General features: G+C 44.7%; 1 protein-coding gene across 11 annotated transcripts in view; it reads left to right on the top strand.

The window, feature by feature from the left end:
• The window catches only part of LOC132891479 (zinc finger protein 501-like), an 80,524-nt gene that overhangs the window by 54,881 nt on the left and 8,122 nt on the right, over nt 1-17,521 (top strand). For 9 of the 11 annotated variants that reach the window (XM_060929085.1, XM_060929084.1, XM_060929078.1 and 6 more), the window contains 3 exons: nt 1,168-1,237; nt 1,427-1,604; nt 5,950-6,221. In XM_060929085.1, coding sequence (XP_060785068.1) covers nt 1,168-1,237; nt 1,427-1,604; nt 5,950-6,221 — 520 coding nt within the window. Of the gene's footprint in view, nt 1-1,167; nt 1,238-1,426; nt 1,628-5,949; nt 6,222-17,521 lie in introns of those variants that run through there. The other 2 variants (XM_060929086.1, XM_060929087.1) reach the window with 2 other exon arrangements.

Raw genomic sequence — 17,521 nt, 5'->3', positions numbered from 1 at the left:
AGTGCCACCAGGTCGATGATTCCCTCGGCATCGCGGTTGTCGGCCCTCAGCCACCGCTGGCAGGCGTCCCGGAGTTGCTGGCCAAACGTGAATGGCCGGCCGACTTCCTCCAGGCGCAGCACACGGAAGCGCTGCCGTTGCTGCTCTGGGGTGCGCCCCAGGACGGCCCTGTGGAGGTCGACATAGACCAGCCAGCTGTCAGAGGGGAGCTGTAGCACGGCCAGCTGCGCCTTGCCCGTTAGCAGGGGGAGGAGGTGCACTGTTCCACCGGCCAACCCCACGCCTCTGCTGCCTCCTCAAAAAGAGCGAGGAAGGCTTCGGGGTCGTCATGCAGACCCATCTTCGTTGGGGTGAGGTGGGGAGGGTCCGTGGTGATGGTGGACCCCGCTGACACGAGCAGGTGCCGGAACGCCTGGCGATCTTCCTACTGTGCCAGCACCATGGCTTCGAACCGTTGTTCCTGCTCCTTCCGGAGGGCGACCAGCGCCTGGAGCTGGCTCTGTTGGGCCAAGGCGAGGGCATGGATCAGGTCCTTGAAGGGGGAGGACTCCGTGGGCCTGTCTCCTTCTGTGCTCCATCCCAGGTTTCGGCACCACTGTAGAACCAGAGTAGTTGGGTGGAACACAGAAGCACGGCAGGCCAGAACGGAGTTCTCAGAAACTTTTTTATTTTTTACTGTATATGTGGCTTTTCGGTTCATTCACTCCCTCATGCGCGTGCACACATGCATTCTGGTCGGGAGAGAGCTCCCTTCCTCTGCTCTCTCTCTCCTTTTATAGGGCGTGGTCACTGGGGAAGACACACAAACACAGGTTAATTCACATCAGGTGCAGTGATTCTGCCACTTACCTTCCCTGACTCCGCCCTCCATTCACAGACCAACGCTTGACCACGGCCCCGCTGCCACAGCAGCATAAGTCACTTCCTACAACCAGCTTGCACTAACCAGGATAAAAACAATTTGTGTAATTCAAATTACAACAAAAATATAACCGTTCATATAAGCGAACTAATATAGTAGTTAAAGCAGGTATTTTTGTAACTTTTTTTTTTGTTTAACTTTTTAACAAAATTAATTACAATTGAAGTTTAAAGGTTTGTGAACAACTTTACATATTACTTTTTATAGGCATGACATTTTTGTTTTTATTATTAATCTTTGTTTAGACCTGTTATGAGTTCAGCAGGAGACAGACCGTCCTCCTCCAGGACACCTCAGGCTGCTGATCCCTCACAGGTAAACCTGAATCGTGTGTTACAAAATCAATAATATATTAACATTTGACCAGGATTTGTATTTTAGTGCCTCGCTTCACTGCTAGCTTTACAAGCTGTCCTGCTAATTACACACAACCTCATAACACCTAATGAGGGGTGAAAGTCTTTTTTTTTTTTTTTGAACAAGTGTTATTGTTTTGATCTTTAGCTGTGTGAAGACATAAAAAGAGAGACTTCAGCTAGAGGTACACCTGAAGCTTTAAAAGTCTGTGTGAAGAAAGAGGAGACCCTGGATCTGAATAACTACAACCTTGAAGACAACCTTGACAACCCACCGGAACGTCTCTCCATTAAAGAGGAAGATCCTGACAATAAAGACTTCCTCTGTAAGACATCAGGCCACTCTGGAGTTCAGTAACACACTCTGATTATTCTACCCTACACACTATCTAGTGCACCAAAAAGTCCAATAGGGGCCTTTCACTGATGTCACAGATTTTTGTTTATCACGCAGCGTCCGCCATATTGCCAGGCAAACAAAGAAACATAGCCGTGACAGTTAATGATTTAAAATTGAGATGACTGCAATCAGTACAATCTCTCTGAAGCAATTAAAAAAACTTATACCAGCAGATTGTGTCACATTGAAAAGCTGAAATATGCAGGCAACACAGATCCATATAATTTACCCACAAATGTGCTTGTTTATTAATTATTCTGCACACTGCTATGGGCGTGTGCTCATTGCTCACTTGTGTGTGTGCTCACTGCTTCAGATGGGTTAAATGCAGAGGAGGAATTTCGCTGTGCTTGAGAGTAAAGACTGCTTCTTAATTTACCCATAAATGTATTTATTCCACTTGAAAAATGTACAGCAAACCAGCTAGCAGATTTGGGACACTGTAACATCCTGAACTATTTAGTATTTGGGACTTCTAAATACACCGGAGTTGCTAAAGGTACAGATGCCTAGCGATATTTCGAGGCAAGTTTTGCGCATGCCGAAATGTTATGGGAAATTCCTGATAAAGAAAAACACCTTATTGTGACAAAAATAAGCTCTTAATAGTAATAAACAAGCCAGGGCCTAGAGCTAGCATATTTTATGGTTTAGCCAAGTCTACCTTATCAGTGCATAACATGCTGCTAGTCTAGCCAATTATTAGGTCTAATAAAATATATCGCGTCCAAAGCCCACATCCAGATATGCATTTTAATGTTCATACATTTGCCATTTGGCATCTTTTTTTTGGATAGTGCAGTACAGCTGCTAAATATGACACACTTGTGTATGTACAAGTAGACTGTACGTAGTGCCAGACCATGCAACACATTAAAAACTTTCCTATCTTGACCAAAGTTTTGTCCCTGTTACACCAACTTATGGACTTGAGTAGCCAAGGCTAGATCTATGGAATTTATATGACTGAATGGGCTTGAGCTAGAAAGAGTTTTTTCTCCTAACAGGTGCATAGAGCTTTCACACTAACCTGATATAAAATGTTCTCCACACACATGGGAATGCTTTGTTGTCATCCAGTCTTCCTGTTTAATTGCAGTTTGCCATGTTTCTCATCTTTCTGGGTTCGCCGGGAAGCAATGAAAAGTTAAGCCAGGCTTATCTCCACATCTGTTATTACATCCAAAAGCACTACAGGTCTCTGGCATTGTTCTTTTAGATGTAACTTCTACAAGTATTAGAAATATCTTCTAATGTAAGATATTTGCTGACTTGGGCTTAGTCACTTGTGTACATTTGTACTGGTCATTTGTCAAATGCACAACTTGCCGGACAACATGGTCGCATAAACAAATCTGCAGTTACGATGATGTCATGTGAAAGGCCTCTATAGGGGGTCATTTGGGATGTAGCCTCGGTCTCAGATTATTTAGTCATCAAATTGGGTTAAATGTATTGTAATTAAATTTTTTTAAATTGGTAAAGTGTGAACTTTGTTCATTGTTTAGTATCATTTATTTAATTTTATATATATATGCGTGTGTGTGTGTGTGTGTATATATATATATATATATATATATATATATATATATATATATATATATATATATATATATATAAAATGAGAGAAACTAAACCTTCAATTCATGCATTTATTTTCTTTAAAATGTTACCACTACATTCTCTCCAAAATAACATTTGCTACACCCAGCAAAGGACTACTTTTAATCCACGCAACTTGATGGTATCGCACTGTGTTACCAAGAGTGTCTGGATGGTTCTCAAAATAAGTGGGTTTCCCCCCTCCCACTATATGGCTAAAGTTTGTTGACCCTTGACCATCACACCCATTGATGGAAATGCATGTTTGGCATGCTTCAACTGGTTTGTTCTATTTGTTTTTGTTATCCCCTACTGGCCAAAAGGTCCTAAGCGGGATTATGTCGTGGCGATGTCCGTCCATCCGTCCCGTTTCTGAAATCAACTCCCCTCTCAATTTTTGGAGGAATTTCACGAAACTTGGCAGGATTCTTTGTTATATGTCGGTAATATGCATACTGCAATTTCGTTCAATTCAGTCACATTGTACCAGAGTTATGGCATAGTTGCCAGCGGGGGATATTGTGCTCTCAGAGCACTTTTGTTAGTTAAATCCTTGAGCTTTATCTTCGCTCATGCATTCTGCTCTCTGCTTAATGAAGATTATGTTGACCAGTAATGGCTGTCATATTTTCATAAGACTATGATCTTGATGGGTGGTGTAATGGTACATAATGTTTCTCTTCTTTCATACAGTAGTGTCGTCTAAACCTTCATCACCCATTTACGTTATACGTTGATAACTTGGCTTCGTCAATTAAATCATCCAATCACATCACTACAACACACTCTTGAATGTGAAAAAAATATGTACACTCATGTTTGTTCTACAGTAAACTGAGAAGTAGCTGTGTCGGTGAGCAGGCCTTTCAATTAAATGAAACCTGCGACAGATGACGTCGTAGGCGCCCAAATTAAGGTCAAGCACCCAAAATATGCTACCAAAAGTTTAAAAAAAAAAACCCGAAATGTTGATGATTAAATTGATTGGCTGCATAAAACCCGATGTCTTGACTTTCTTTAAAAACACAGAAATTGGCGAGAATTAGCATGTATTTCTTGTAATTGGTGCGAAATCTGCACCATTCCCATGTTGTTCCGGGTTCGTTGAACTAGCCGTAAGCCTCACGCAGAGCATGAATTCTCCATCAACGGCGGCCAGCACCCCATGATTTCGTGGAGGAGCGAGACTCGCATACCAATGACCAGAGCAGGATTTCCACATTAGGTAAAGCTTCTTTCTTCTTTTTTTTTTTTTTTATTGTTTTATGGTGGTTGGCAAACAGCTTTTAGGTGCATTACCGCCACCTTCTGGACTGGAGCGTGAACAAGAATATTTACTACCCTATTATGCTAAATTCTCCTAATAATTCCTGTATCATTTAAAAAACTAAAAATAGCCCTATATCCCACATTATCTGACCTCAACTGCAATATCTCTCTGATACCTAGTTTCATATGATTTTAAATCAGGTAAAAGACTGAATAAAAGAGACCTATTCAGGACACAACTGTGTATTTAAGATACAGCTTGCATCTTAAATACACACAGTTGTGTAAGTGTGGGTGGAATCAGGGACTTGGAGCTTGGTCCTCTTGTTGATGATAGTCTTAGACACTGGCCTTTCATTTAAACTAAGATCTTTTACCTGACTACATACTGCGAATTGCACTGCCAATTCTTGTGATGTGACTGAAAAACCTTTTTGTGTCACAGGTCTGGTACAGGTTTGTCTCTTTGATGGCAACAGTGCCTAACTTGTTTTTTCATTCACAGGCTCCTTTCCTCCAGGCCCTTCTCAGGCCCCAACACAAATTTCAAATACTAACTGTATTCTAATTCTTTTTTTTCATGTACATCAAGAGGGATTAATGCTGTAGACATTTTACAATAAAGATAAAAATAACATTCATAGATTTCTTTATTCATAACTTTGTAGCTAAAAAAGCAGTAGCAGGTTTAAACACAGCACTGGGAAAACCACGCTTTGCACATGTAGAAAAGCCCAAATTACCCTGTATCACGACAGAAAAAGCCTAAATTCAGAAATATAGGGTGTAGCCCAAATTATGTAATTGAAAGGCCTGGTGACTGTTTGCTCTTGGATCCATGAGGCAGAATCTCTTAGAAGCACACAATTTATAAAATGTCTTTGTATGCTGTATCATTAGTTTGCCTTCACTGGAACCAAGAGGTTCCTCAAATAGCTCAACAAGGGGTGTGCATGGGACTTTTTTCTGTGTGCATAATTGTTTGTACCTGACTGTGATTTCCTAACAAATTTAATTGGTAATATTTCTCAAAATATTAACAAACAAGTAGCCGTAAATCAACCGTGATCCTGACCATGCTGATACTAAGGAAGCTGTAAATTACATCATGCAGTGCAACACAGCTCATGTTAATGAACATGGTTTTCTTACTGACCACTTTGTGTTTGCATGAAGGTAAAAATTCATACTTGTAAATTTTTGTTGTAACTTGAGATCTTGGTCCTGATTGACACCTCTGATCTCAACCAGATGCTCTTTGAACCTTTCTGACAATCTTTTGTGGACTAAATTTGATACAATTTTAATGTAAGAATTTGTATAATTTTCATATTTGTTTATTTATTTACTTACACATTTGGGCATCATTTCTTCCTGTTGTGTTTTTTGTCTACTCTCAGACTGTGATGTATGCAAATCCTTTTTCTTCAATAAGTGTGAGGTTCACGGACCGCCTCTCTTCATCCCTGATACTCTTGTTCCCATGGGAGTCCCTGATCGAGCCAGACAAACTCTTCCTCCTGGACTAGAGATTTGGGAGTCCAGTATTCCTGATGCAGGCCTGGGAGTATTTAATAAAGGGGAGACTGTTCCACTAGGTGCACACTTTGGACCCTATGAAGGAGAACTGGTAGATAGAGAGGAAGCCATTAACAGTGGATACTCTTGGGTGGTGAGCTTATTATGCATTATAAAGATTACTTATTTTTAAGCAGCAAAATCTCACCGTTGGATGAAAGTAACTCCAATTACAACCCCAAATCAGAAAAAGTTGATGGTATGTTGAAATTAAAACAAACAATAATTTGTACATTTTTTTACCTGTATTGTACTGAAAATAGAACAGCACATTCTTTGATGTTTTACCTCATGAATTTTTTTCCCCCCTAAAATAAACACCTTTTTTTGAAATGTGTTGCAAGAATCAAATTGAAATAAAAGCTGGGACAGTAAAGCCTTTACCACTTTGTAATCTTTCCATTCCTTCTCACAACCCTTAAGATGTTTAGGGGCTGAAGACACCAAGTGATGAAGCATTTCACGTGTTTTGTCACATTCTTCCTGCAAACAGGTCTGGAAGTCTGCAACAGTACAGGGTTGTCATTTTTCATTTCAAAATTTGCTACATATTCTCTGTTGGAGGCTGAGGGGACAGGCACCCTCTTCTTATGTTGCCATGCCGGAAGCGTGCAGACCTGGAATACTAAATTGTCTGATCACAATACACGTTTCCACTGAATGATGGTCCATTCCAGATGCCTCAGAGCCCAGAGAAGTCGATGGTACTTCTGGACACAATTAACATAAGGCTTCTTTTTGCATAGCAAAGTTTTAACTGGCATTTCTGGCTGTAACTCCGTACTGTAGTGATTGACAAAGGTTTGCCAAAGCAACCCCAATCCCATGTGGTTACATCAGCTTTCGATGAATGATGGTTCTTGATGCAGTGCCATCTGAGGGATCTGAGATCATGGGTATTCAGCTAAGGCTTGTGCCCTTGCCCTTTTACGCACCAAAATTCATCCAGATGATTTGAATTGTGTAATTATATTATGCACCATAGTGGGTGAATAAGCCATATTCCTTTGTATCTTTATTTGAGGACCATTTTGTTTTTAAACATTTCAATAATTTCCTCAAGAATTTGTTGACAAACTGGAGATCCTTTGCCCATGTTTTCTCCTCAAAGACTAGGCCTTTCCTGGATACTAATTTTGTACCAAATCATGATTACCATCACGTTATTTTACCTCATTATGAGCCCTACATTCCCCCGTATCAGCCTTTTCTGGAATGTGTTGCAGGCCTGAAACACAGGAATGGATGTATGGTTTCATGTTAATGAAGTTGACCAGACACAATATGAAATATCTTGGGTTCATACTGTCTGCAATGAACTACAAGTCAAAGTATAGAAATCACTGCATGCTTTTATTTATTAATTTTTTTTTTTTTGCGGTTTCCATACCGTCCCATTTTTTTCTGATTTAAGGTTGTAATGTCAATTTCCTCTTGCCAATGATATGTGGAGACACTTTATTAAACACATGTTCAGGTCAATCAAACTGCTTATAACTTCAGGGTTCTTGTACAGTTCACTCTAAATGCTATCCAGACTTTTTTTTTTTAAATAAGATGAGTTGCTGATTAATTTGCGTGAATGAACTACAGGAAACCAAATGTGTGGGCTTACTGTGAGGATTGTTGCCTCGGTGAAAGATTTCATGTAAAATAAATTATTGTCTATAAAACAGTGCAAAAGGCAAGGCTTACAGAGAGCTGAAAATTACAAAATGACTAAACCAATAAGAGTGCCTCCTAGGCATAAATGTAGTAATGGAGCTCAGCCTTTGCAGCACACTTTCCCTTCTTTTATAGGGCATCATTTTTGTCCTAGTTGAACAGCTAGCCTTATTTGTCTTTATTGGCTTTCTTTCAAGTCATTTTATATGGAACATCTGAGTTTCACCAGATTTTTGATGTGTGTAATTAAGTTTCATTTTATATATAATGTAGTAGAACTTTGCACGGGTGGGTGGAGCACAGAAGTACGGCAGGCCAGAACTGAGTTTCCAAAAACTCTTTTTTTATTTACACTTTTCAGTGTTTTCACTCTCCCAGACACTCGGACACACGCGCGCACACATCAGCCGTCTGGTTGGGGAGAGAGCTCTCTGCCTCTGCTCTCTCTCTCTCCTTATATCGGGCGTGGTCGCTGGGAAGACACACAAACACAGATTAATTGACATCAGGTGTAGTGATTCTGCCACTTACCTTCCCTGACTCCGCCCTCCGGTCACAGACCGACGCTTGACCACACCCCCGCTGCCACATACCCCCACCGCCCGACTCAGGTCGGGCAGCTGTCCGGCCTGTAGCCGACCCCCCCCCCCCAACGGGAGAGGAAGTCCGCCACAACCATCTGCGCCCCCGGCCTGTGGATCACCTTGAAGTTAAAGGGCTGGAGTGCCAGATACCAATGGGTGATCTGCGTGTTGGCATCCTTCATGCGGTGGAGCCACTGGACGGGCGCGTGGTCCGAACAGGGGGTGAAAGTGCGTCCCAGCAGGTAGTAGCGGAGGGCGAGAACCGCCCACTTGATGGCTAGGCACTCCTTCTCGATTGTGCTGTAGCGCCCCTCACGCACTGACAGCTTCCTGCTGATATACAGTACGGGGCGATCCTACCCCTCCACCTCCTGGGACAAAACAGCCCCCAGCCCTCTGTCCGATGCTGCTGTCTGCAACATAAAGGGGAGAGAAAAGTCAGGGGAGTGTAACAGTGGCCCCCCACACAGTGCAGCCTTCACCTCAGAGAAAGCCCGCTGGCATTGCTTCATCCACTGGACTGGATCTGGTGCCCCCTTTTTGGTGAGATCAGTCAGCAGGCTGGTGACGTCCGAATAATTAGGTATAAACCTACGATAGTAGCCAGCCAGCCCCAGGAACTGTCTCACCCCCTTTTTGGTCTTGGGCCTCGGGCAGGCCGCAATCGCTGCTGTCTTATTAATTTGGGGACGCACCTGTCCATTGCCCAAGTGGAAGCCCAGATACCGTACTTCCAATCGCACATTTCTTCGGGTTGGCCGTAAGACCCACTTGCCTCAGCGACCCAAGGACGGCCCTCAGGTGCTGCAGATGCCGCGGCCAGTCATTACTATAGATTATGTTGTCCAAGTATGTGGTCACGTAGGTGGCATGGGGGCGGAGGACCCTGTCCATGAGCCGCTGGAATGTAGCGGGCGCCCCAAACAGCCCAAAAGGAAGTGTGACAAATTGGTGTAAGCCAAACAGTGTGGAAAAGGCCATTTTTTCTCAGGATAATGGAGTCAGGGGGATCTGCCAATAACCCTTTGTCAAATCCAGTGTCGAATAAAAGCGAGCCATGCCTAGTCGATCCAGCAACTCGTCAATGCGAGGCATTGGGTACGCGTCAAATTTAGACACTGTGTTGACTTTTCTATAGTCCACACAGAACCGGACCGACCCGTCGGCCTTGGGAACCAAGACCACCGGGCTGCTCCAGTCACCGTGGGACTCCTCAATGATGCCCATTTCGAGCATGGCCTCGAGTTCTTCCCGAACCACCTTTTTCTTGTGTTTGGGTAGCCTGTAAGGGTGGCTGTGCACTACCACCCCCAGGGGCGTCTCAATGTGGTGTTCTATGAGGCAGGTGCGACCGGTCAGGGGTGAGAACACATCTGAAAATTCGGTCTGCAACTGGGCAACCTCCGTGAGTTGGGTCGGGGAGAGGTGGTCTCCACAGGGGACCGGAGGGGTAAGCGATGTCAATGTAACTTTTTGAACCTCCGGCCCCAGCTCCGCCTTCTCTGGAACCACCAACACCAATGCTACGGGGACCTCCTCCTTCTAGAGTTTAAGCAGATTGAGGTGATAAATCTGTAGCGCCCCACCCCTGTCCGTTCGCCTCACCTCATAGTCAATGTCCCCGACTTGCCGTGTGACCTCAAAGGGTCTTTGCCACTTGGCGATCAATTTGGAGCTCGACGTGGGCAACAGTACAAGTACTTTATCTCCCGGTGTGAACTCCCTAAGGCGCGTACCCCCTGTTGTACAGGCAGGTTTGCTGTTCTTGAGCCTGCCGCAAATTCTCCTGGGTTAGGGGTGTGTGTGTGTGTGTGTGTGTGTGTGTGTGGAGTTTTGCGCGCAGGTCAATAACGTATTGAATTTCATTTTTGCTCGGTGAAGGTTCCTCCTCCCAATTTTCCCGCAGTACGTCTAGGATGCCACGCGGCTTACGCCCATATAATAAGTCGAAGGGGGAGAACCCCGTGGAGGCTTGGGGGACCTCTCGCACTGCGAATAACAGGGGTTCGAGCCATTTATCCCAATTGCATGCGTCCTCGCTTACGAATGTTTAAATTATATTCTTGAGGGTGCGGTTGTACCGTTCAACTAAACCGTCCATTTGTGGGTGATAAACGCTGGTGCAGATCGGCTTAATTCCCAATAACCCATACAGTTCGCGCAGTGTGCGTGACATAAATGAAGTGCCTTGATCAGTCAGAATCTCTTTGGGGATTCTGACTCGGGAGATGACGTGGAAGAGTGCTTCCGCAATACTGCATGCTGAGATATTGCGAAGAGGCACTGCTTCCGGGTATCACGTTGCATAGTCCAAAATAAAGCGATACCCAAAATAAAGCGGTACCCTCGTGTTGACCGATCTAATGGCCCGACGAGATCCATCCCAATTCTTTCGAACGGGGTCTCGATTAATGGTAGAGGGCGTAAAGGCGCTTTTGGAATGGCCGCTGGATTTACTAACTGGCATTCGCGGCATGCCGTACACCACCTATGGACATCAGCGCGAATCCCTGGCCAATAGAACCGGGCCATTATTCGGGCTAGTGTCTTATCCTGCCCCAAGTGTCCAGCCATGGGATTAAAGTGAGCCACCTGGAATATAAATTCCCGGCGGCTCTTTGGGATCAAAAGTTGTGAGACCGTCTCCTTAGTCTGAGTGTCCTGCGTCACTCGGTATTATCTATCTCTCATAATGGAGAAATAGGGGAAGGATGGGGTGGCGTTTGGCTGGAGCGTTTGACCATCGATTACTCTCACTTGGTCAAACACATGCCGCAGAGTCTCGTCTCGCGACTGCTCTAACGGGAAATCCGCAAGGGATTCCCCGAGAGAGGGAGGACGAGCCTGCTACTCCTCACTCTGACGCGAAGATGACGTAGACGGCTCTGTGACAGCTGCTCCCGCCAATGTCACTCCGGGTCCTCCCCCTGCTGAACTACGGCAGGACCCACTCTTTACTAAATGAGACATTAATTCCCGAAATCCCGGCCAATCAGTCCCCAAAATTATCGAGTGGGTAAGGCGAGGATTAACTGCCGCCTTTACACTAGATTTCTCCCCTCGAAATAGAATGTGGACCGACACTAAAGGGTAGTTGTGAACATCCCCGTGCACACACAACACCTTAACCAATTGTGCTCCCCCCGAAGCTTTGCCTTGCACCAGGCTTTGGTGGATTGAGGTCTGATTACAGCCAGAGTCCACCAAAGCCTGATACGTATCCTCTTGGACACTCACCGGTATGTGATACGCTCCAGCCCGATCGAGAGCGGTTCCTGGCACGTCGGGGATCCGGACCACCGCGCCCACCTCCATTACCGAGCACTAATGCTGGAGGTGCCCCGGCTCCCCGTGGCGCCAGCAAACCGGCCTGGGCTTTCTCTCTGCATCAGCGCTCTGGGGCTCACTCACCTGGGGGGGGGAGAGACAGACACGGGAGGGCACCACGGGTGTGGCGGGCCGGCTGGGGTGGAGCCGGCCCCCGCCTCCGCGGTGGGGGAACGGGGCGAGGACGAGACATAGAAGGGGAGGGGGAAAGAGAGGAGAAGAGGAGATCTGCTGTCCTGCCGTGGGAACAGCCGCCAAATGATCCTCTGCCAACTCAGTGGCCTGATCCAGCGGCGCCGGGCAATGGCACTGGACCCACTCCGCTGTTCCTTCGGGAAGCCGGACAATGAACTGCTCCAGTGCCACCAGATCGATGATTCCCTCTGCGTAGTGGTTGTCAGCCTTCAGCCACCGCCAGCAGGCTTCCCAGAGTGGCTGGCCAAACGCGAATGGCCGGCCGACCTCCTCTTGGCGTAGAGCGCGAAAGTGAGCGAGCGAGAGCACAGGCGAGAGAGTGAGAGCGAGTGCATCCTGATTGCTCTGTCTTGTTAAGTAGACCAGTCAGTTTTCTATTGGGGCGGGCTTTACGCCTTCTCTCCCAGACAGAGTGTCCATCAGTTCAGTTTATCCAGGAGTGCCCTAAAAAAAAAACGGAAATACAAAACCCACTTCACCTCAGACTACGCACACGTTTATCTTTGCCTAATAGGAGTAAAAATAATGGTGTTGCGCGCTGTACTGTTTGTAATGGTGACTTTAGCATTGCCCATGGCAGGGTAAACGATTGTAAAAGACATGTTCAGGTGAGTTTATCGGGTGTCTTTGTTCATGTGCATATCATTTATACTAACTGGCTCACTGCTAAGGTTACATGATGATGCCAAACTCTTTGAAGGCTTGCTTAACCTCCTAAGGCCCAAGCTGTTTTTTTTTTTTTTACATGCAGTTTTTATTTCTCTTTGCTATTTGGGCTTATTAGAACCTGATTAGAATAAAAACTAAGCATCATCTTTTGATAAGATGTACTTTTAGAGAAAAAGTATGTCCACATATGTGGATTCTTGTTCCGAATTTCCATAAAGTGCTGTCCACACATGTGACCGCTAAGCCCTAGGAGGTTAAAGTTGCAATAGAATATACAAAATTAGTTAAAGTAATAAGCAGTTTACATAAATAGTACAAGTAGTCTGCATTCAGTGGTGCTTGAAAGTTTGTGAACCCTTTAGAATTTATATTTCTGCATGAATATGACCCAAAACATCATCAGATTTTCACACAAGTCCTAAAAGTAGATAAAGAGAACCCAGCTAAACAAATGAGATAAATATTATACTTGGTCATTTATTGATTGAGGAAAATGATCCAATATTACATATCTGCGAGTGGCAAAAGTATGTGAACCTTTGCTTTCAGTTTCCGGTGTGACCCCCATGTGCAGCAATAACTGCAACTAAACATTGATCAGTCCTGCACACTGGCTTGGAGGAATTTTAGCCCATTCCTCCATACAGAACAGCTTCAACTCTGGGATGTTGGTGGGTTTCCTCACATGAACTGCTCGCTTCAGGTCCTTCCACAACATTTCGATTGGATTAAGGTTAGGACTTTGACGTGGCCATTCCAAAACATTAACTTTATTCTTCTTTAACCATTCTTTGGTAGAATGACTTGTGTGCTTAGGGTCATTGTCTTGCTGCATGACCCACCTTCTCTTGAGATTCAGTTCATGGACAGATGTCCTGACATTTTCCTTCAGAATTTGCTGGTATAATTCAGAATTCATTGTTCCATCAATGATGGCAAGCCATCCTGGCCCAGATGCAGCAAAACAGGCCCAAACCATGGTACTACCACCACCATGTTTCACAGATGGGATAAGGTTCTTATGCTGGAATGCAGTGTTTTCCTTTCTCCAAACATAATGCTTCTCATTTAAACCAAAAAGTTCTATTTTGGTCTCCTCCATCCACAAAACGTTTTTCCAGTAGCCTTCTGGCTTGTCCACGTGATCTTTAGCAAACTGCAGACGAGCAACAATGTTCTTTTTGGAGAGCAGTGGCTTTCTCCTTGCAACCCTGCCATGCACACCATTGTTGTTCAGTGTTCTCCTGATGGTGGACTCATGAACATTAACATTAGCCAATGTGAGCGAGGCCTTCAGTTGCTTAGAAGTTACCCTGGGGTCCTTTGTGACCTCGCCGACTATTACACGCCTTGCTCTTGGAGTGATCTTTGTTGTGGGTGGTAAAAGAGAGCAACTGGACTTGCTTGAAGATTCTTGAAGACGTTTCACCTCTCATCCGAAAGGCTTCCTCAGTTCTGTCTGACTAGTAGGGAGCATCAGGTATTTATCCTCTCATGGATGAAAAGCTCATCTAAGGTGTCGTTGAGTCACCCTGTTGGTGTGGGTCACTGGGGGCTGGATGTGAACGGCCTCGAGAGTTGTTAGGGTGATCAATGGATTGCCCGTTAAGGTGATCAGTGGAATGCTGATTCTCTCTGTCCTCTTGTGACTCACTGAAAACAGCTGGGTTTTGGTGTGCATTCAGTTGTCTGGGAAGTGTGCCAAGGACTGCATTGTAGGTGGCTGATAAATGATGTCTTAGACCCCCACCTCTGTTCAGTGATGGCCGTTCCAGGTTGACAAAAATGGCTTCTTTAACTCCTCGCTCATACCAACGATCCTCTCTGGCTAAAATGCGTACGTTGCAATCCTGAAATGAGTGTCCTTTGTTGTTAAGATGAAGGTAGACAGCAGAGTCCTGGCCTGAGGAACTGGCTCTCCTGTGTTGAGCCATACGCCTGTGAAGTGGGTTTTTTTTCCCCAATATACGTGTCCGTGCATTCCTCACTATTGACTGGCTATTCTGTTACATTGTTTCAAAGAGACCGGGACATCACCATCCTTCCTGCTGACAAAGGGAGATGCACAGTGGTGCTAAATACAGCGGACTACCACTCAAAGATGACCAGTCCCCTCAGCGACACAACCACCTATGAAACCTTAAGGCGAGACCCCACCAGTTGTTACAAAAAGAAAGTTGTTAGCTGCCTGCAACAACTAGAAGAGGACCAAGCCATCAACCAATCTCTGTACTACAGATTGTACCCTGGGGAAACCGTTCCTCTCATATGCGGACTCCCCAAGATTCACAAGGAAGGAGCTCCACTCAGACCTATCATCAGCAGTATAAACTCTGTCACCTATAACATTGCCAAACACCTAGCCACCATCCTGGCTCCTCTTGTTGGGAACACGCTACATCACGTCAAAAACTCCCAAGATTTTGCAACTGAAGTTGCAGACCTCAAACTAGACTTAGATGAAACCATAGTTTCTTACGATGTCACTTCTCTTTTCATCTGCATTCCCACCACAGAAGCAGTCGAATCTATTAGAAAATGACTCCTTCAAGACAACACCTTACTGGATAGAACGAACCTCACCACGGACCAGATTTGCACCCTGCTCGACCTCTGCCTGACTACCACTTATTTCCAGTTTAATGAAAGTTTCTACAGACAGAAGCATGGATGCGTCATGGGCTCATCGGTGTCCCCTATTGTGGCCAATCTTTATATGGAGGAAGTGGAACATAAAGCTTTGACCACTTTTTCAGGAGTTGCTCCCAGCCACTGGTTCAGATATGTGGATGACACCTGGGTTAAAATCAAAACCCATGAAGTAGAAGCCTTCTCTAAGCACATCAATGCAGTGGATATCAACATCAATTTCACTCGGGAGGACGTCAGTGGGAATAATCTAGCCTTCTTGGATTGTGATGTACACATTAGACAAGACAGAAGCCTTAGCATCGAGGTCTACCGGAAACCCACACACACAGACCAGTACCTACTCTTCGACTCTCACCACCCACTGGAACACAAATTGGGGGTCATTAGGACCTTGCAACACAGGGCTCAGAACATCCCTACAACGGTAGAGGGGAAAGAGAAGGAGCAGAATCACATCAAGAAAGCACTTCAGAACTGCAGATATCCCAACTGGTCTTTCTTCAAGAGCAGAAAAAGGAACATAACGGACAAGGAGGATAACAGGAACAAACGCAAGAACATTGTCATTCCCTACATTTCTGGTCTATCTGAGAAACTCAGGAGGATCTTCTACAAACACAACATTCCGGTACATTTCAGACCCAGTAACACCCCGAAGCAGAAACTGGTCCACCCTAAGGACAGAATAGCCAGACACAAACAGGACAACGTAGTGTATGCAATTCAGTGCAGTGAGAAATGCACGGACTCGTATATTGGGGAAAAAAACAACCGCTTCACAGGCGTATGGCTCAACACAGGAGAGCCAGTTCCTCAGGCCAGGACTCTGCTGTCTACCTTCATCTTAACAACAAAGGACACTCATTTCAGGATTGCAACATACGCATTTTAGCCAGAGAGGATCGTTGGTATGAGCTAGGAGTTAAAGAAGCCATTTTTGTCAACCTGGAACAGCCATCACTGAATAGAGGTGGGGGTCTAAGACATCATTTATCAGCCACCTACAATGCAGTCCTTGGCACACTTCCCAGACAACTGAATGCACACCAAAACCCAGCTGTTTTCAGTGAGTCACAAGAGGACAGAGAGAATCAGCATTCCATTGATCACCTTAACGGACAATCCACTGATCACCCTAACGACTCTCGAGGCCGTTCACATCCAGCCCCCAGTGACCCACACCAACAGGATGACTCAATGACACCTTAGATGAGCTTTTCATCCATGAGAGGATAAATACCTGATACTTCCTACTAGTCAGACAGAACTGAAGAAGCCTTTCGGATGAGAGGTGAAACGTCTTCAAGAATCTTCAAGCAAGTCCAGTTGCTCTCTTTTACCACCCACAGTTACTATGACCTGGATGACTGAGAATCTTCACAGACGGTGATCTTTGTTGGTCGACCACTCCTGGGGAGGGTCTTGAATTTCCTCTATTTGTACACAATCTGTCTGACCGCGTATTGGTGGAGTCCAAGCTCTTTAGAGATGGCTTTGTAACCTTTTCCAGCCTGATGAGCATCAACAACGCTTTTTCTGAGGTCCTCAGAAATCTCCTTTGTTTGTGCCATGATACACTTCCACAAACACGTGTTGTGAAGATCGGACTTTGATAGATCCCTGTTCTTTAAATAAAACAGGGTGTCCACTCACACCTGATTGTTATCCCATTGATTGAAAACACCTGACTCTAATTTCACCTTCAAATTAACTGCTAATCCTCAAGGTCCACATACTTTTGCCACTCACAGACATGTAATATTGGATCATTTTCCTCAATAAATAAATGACCAAGAATAATACTTTTGTCTCATTTGTTTAACTGGGTTCTCTTTATCTATTTTTAGGACTTGTGTGAAAATCTGATGATGTTTTAGGTCATATTTATGCAGGAATATAGAAAATTCTAAAGGGTTCACAAACTTTCAAGCACCACTGTATTTTGTCACATTTTCTACATGTAGGCCCATCTCATTTGGTTTACAGACTAGTCAAAATTACTCAACAAAGTATTGCATATAATCGCCCCAGACAATATAATAATGATACTTTTATGCTTTTATATCTTTTTAGGGATTGTTGAAAATCACCATTTTTATAGTAATTATTCAATAAAGTTCCAACAAAACTGGTCTTGTAAAATCGACTGCAAAGTTGGCATTTGCGCTGCCTCACTGAGCTAGCCATGCCTGAGTGCGTGACGTCACTGCAGTAACCGGTTTTAAGGCCAAGGCCTTTTACAGCTATAGACCAAAGTCATATAAATCAAAATTTATGGTGAAAGTAAGAAATACCGTTACCG

Source organism: Neoarius graeffei, chromosome 9 (assembly GCF_027579695.1).
Source record: "Neoarius graeffei isolate fNeoGra1 chromosome 9, fNeoGra1.pri, whole genome shotgun sequence".
NCBI lineage: Eukaryota > Metazoa > Chordata > Actinopteri > Siluriformes > Ariidae > Neoarius > Neoarius graeffei.
The sequence above is the reverse complement of the archived record's forward strand: the minus strand, read 5'-3'. Positions and strand labels throughout refer to the sequence as shown.